At 54.4% G+C, this 2795-nt stretch overlaps 1 protein-coding gene across 1 annotated transcript in view; it reads left to right on the top strand.

Annotated features, from left to right (window-relative positions):
• LTBP2 (latent transforming growth factor beta binding protein 2) overlaps positions 1-2795 on the top strand; it is a 99765-nt gene that overhangs the window by 2878 nt on the left and 94092 nt on the right. The window contains exon 2 of the mRNA XM_014531165.1: positions 3-15. Coding sequence (XP_014386651.1) covers positions 3-15 — 13 coding nt within the window. The remainder of the gene's footprint in view (positions 1-2; positions 16-2795) is intronic.

Below are 2795 nucleotides of genomic sequence, written 5' to 3'. Positions count from 1 at the left end.
AGGGCGGCTCACAGGGTGAGCACTAGAGAAGAAAGCGCGGGGGGCTGGGGGACGCGGTCTGGGGCTGTGCGCTCGCTCCTGGAGGGATGTGCCGGCGAGAGGAGAGGGCACTGGGCTCTGCTCCCCATCCCTCTGACCTCAGTGCTGCAGGGAACCAGCCCGAGCCGGGGCCTGGAGGTCTGGCCCACTTTCAAAAAGCGGAGGGGAAAGAGAAACACCATCCTCACTCTTTCGAACCAGCTCGCCGAGACCCGACGTTAAATCCTTTCCTAACGCTCCTCTCCATTGGCCCGCCCTCAGCTAACCTGTGCTGCTGGGGTCCGAGAAGGAACTGGGCAGGAGAAGCAGGGTGGGCGTTGCAGGGGCTTCAGATCCAGGGGGGTTGCGCGGGCACAGAGCGCAGGTGGGTGGAGGATATGGGGGCGGCGGGGTGAGGGAGGGGGGCTCCAGAGTGTGAGGACAGATGCAACTCTGCGCAGGGGGCTGGCAGCGGAACCTGCGCACGGGGACAAATGTTTGGGTTGGGCGCAGGTGGGCCTGGGTACACGGACGGTTGGACGTGGGAATGGGCGTTGGCTCGGGGGCACTTTGGGTAGGAAACCCGCCCGGGTGTGGCTGCGGCACAGCCGTTACCTGGGGGAACGGGTCTGTGTGTCTGCCTGTGCCGCTAAGTGTCAGCGCGACTCGGTCACTTTGCAGGGCTAAGGTTCTTCCCAACCCAGAGATTTACACTTTCCCCTCTCCCCAGGCACCACCCGCTGCCCGCCGGGGGGCGCCTTCGCCGCGTGGGGCGGCTCCTTAGTCGGGGTTCATCTTGGCTGCCAGGCGCTCGGCCTCGCCTGGGTATGGCAGGTGTCCCCAAACGGAGGGCAGAAAGCCTTGGGCAATGCAGGGCTGGTGGGGAAGAAACCTGGCAGCCCTTTTGGCCTGGGTCCGATGGACCAGTTGGTTTAGTCCTGGTGCACAGCAGGAAGGGCTTGCACCCCCAGTTCTATCCCCAGGACTTTCTGAGGGCCTTTGCACTGGCTGTTTTCCTTGGCTGCACACTCCTCTCCCACGTTTCAGCGGGACTTCTTTCAGATCTCTGCTCTACCTCTGCCCCCCTCTCTCTCCCTTCACCCTGCTTTATGTTTCTTCATAGCACGTATTCCCAGGTGACATATTATGTATCTGTTTGTGTTTCATGCCAATGTCAGTTCTATGAAAACAGGCTTTGTTTTGTTCATCGCCGTGTTGCCATCGCCTAGAAGAGAGCTGGGTATATGTGGTGCTCATTAAGTACCTGTTGAATGAGTGAATGAACTCCTGCTGCCCATGGAAGGCCAAGCTTAAAGCAGGCGGACAGTAGACCCATGACTGCCAAGTCACTTATACACAGAATCAGTCAACGATGGTTAATGAAGCATCTACCGTGTTTCAGTTGTGTGTGTTTTTTCCTTTCCTGATTTGTGCAAGTGAATACATGCTTCCTAAAAGCAAGGGTGGGGAGCATGGAATAGGGGATGGGATCCAGAGAAAAAGGCATTGTTCCTGCTGGGAGAGCAACTCAATTACTTATCATCAGTTGGAGAAAGGAACAGATATGTACCAGTGAATGGGCTTTCTAGTATCAGAAGCTTCATGTTAAGTATAAAGGAATGAAACAGTTGTGGCTGAAGAGCTCAGAGGACAAGGAGGCCCTGTGAGCTGGAGTCCCTGGTGCTCAATGGGCAGCGTGTGGGGGAGGTGGCAGGAGTGGGGCCTAGAGGTGTAGCACTGCCCAAGGACAAGGGCTCCTCACTGTTGGCATTGGCCTAGAGGCAGAACTGCCGTGGAGCCATGGGGTGAGGCTGGGAGCATAGGTTAGGCCAGATCATGGAGGAGCTTATACTATAGGCATTTAGGTGAGGGTTAGGAGGAAAGTGGGGTAGCAGAGGGTAGGGGTGGGAGGGTGAACTATTAGAAGTCACGAAATGAGGTAGTAATGAGCAAAGCAGATTGTCACCGCAATAAGGCCGTGCACAGATGTGCACAGGTGTATAAGAACATGGGCTGGGTGCCGCCCACAGGCACCTGCTGTATGCAGATGTATACAGGATATCACATGCTGGGTTTGGCTCCTTCCCCAGATTATTTTCTGCAGCTTTGATAAAGGGTGAGTTCCTCTGGCACTCCAGCCAGCCACTCTAAGTCAGCTGGGGGGTGGGGTTTGTTGAGTGGCAGTCTTGTTAATGGGCTTTCTCTACCCTGGTCTATTCTGGTTAATGGCTCCTGGCCAGGCTGACCTCTCTGGCAATTTCTTGTGGGCTCCTTAGGGCCAAGGATCAAGTGCCACCTGCTGGTGAAGATTGGAATAACATCACCACTGCTGGGGATCGATCATTCATTCATTCATTCATTCAACAAATATTTGGAAGGCCTCCTATATGCCAGGCACTGTGCTGGATGGTGGGGATACAGCAATGGCCAATACAGCCTTTGTCTTCATGGAACTTGCTATGTAGTGAGGATTTATTGCCACAACAAAGCAGGGCAGACACAATTCCTGCACTAATGAAATTTACAGTTTACAGGGGATTTTTAAAAAAATATATTTTATTGCCCTAACCGGTTTGGCTCAGTGGATAGAGCGTCGGGCTGCGGACTCAAGGGTCCCAGGTTCGATTCCGGCCAAGGGCATGTACCTTGGTTGTGGGCACATACCCAGTGGGGAGTGTGCAGGAGGCAGCTGATTGATGTCTCTCTCTCATCGATGTTTCTAACTCTCTATCCCTCTCCCCTTCTCTCTGTAAAAAATCAATAATATATATATATTT

Source organism: Myotis brandtii, unplaced genomic scaffold (genome assembly GCF_000412655.1).
Source record: "Myotis brandtii unplaced genomic scaffold, ASM41265v1 scaffold793, whole genome shotgun sequence".
Classification (NCBI taxonomy): Eukaryota; Metazoa; Chordata; class Mammalia; order Chiroptera; family Vespertilionidae; genus Myotis; species Myotis brandtii.
Note: the sequence above shows the minus strand (reverse complement) of the source record. Positions and strands in the feature narration are given on the sequence as shown.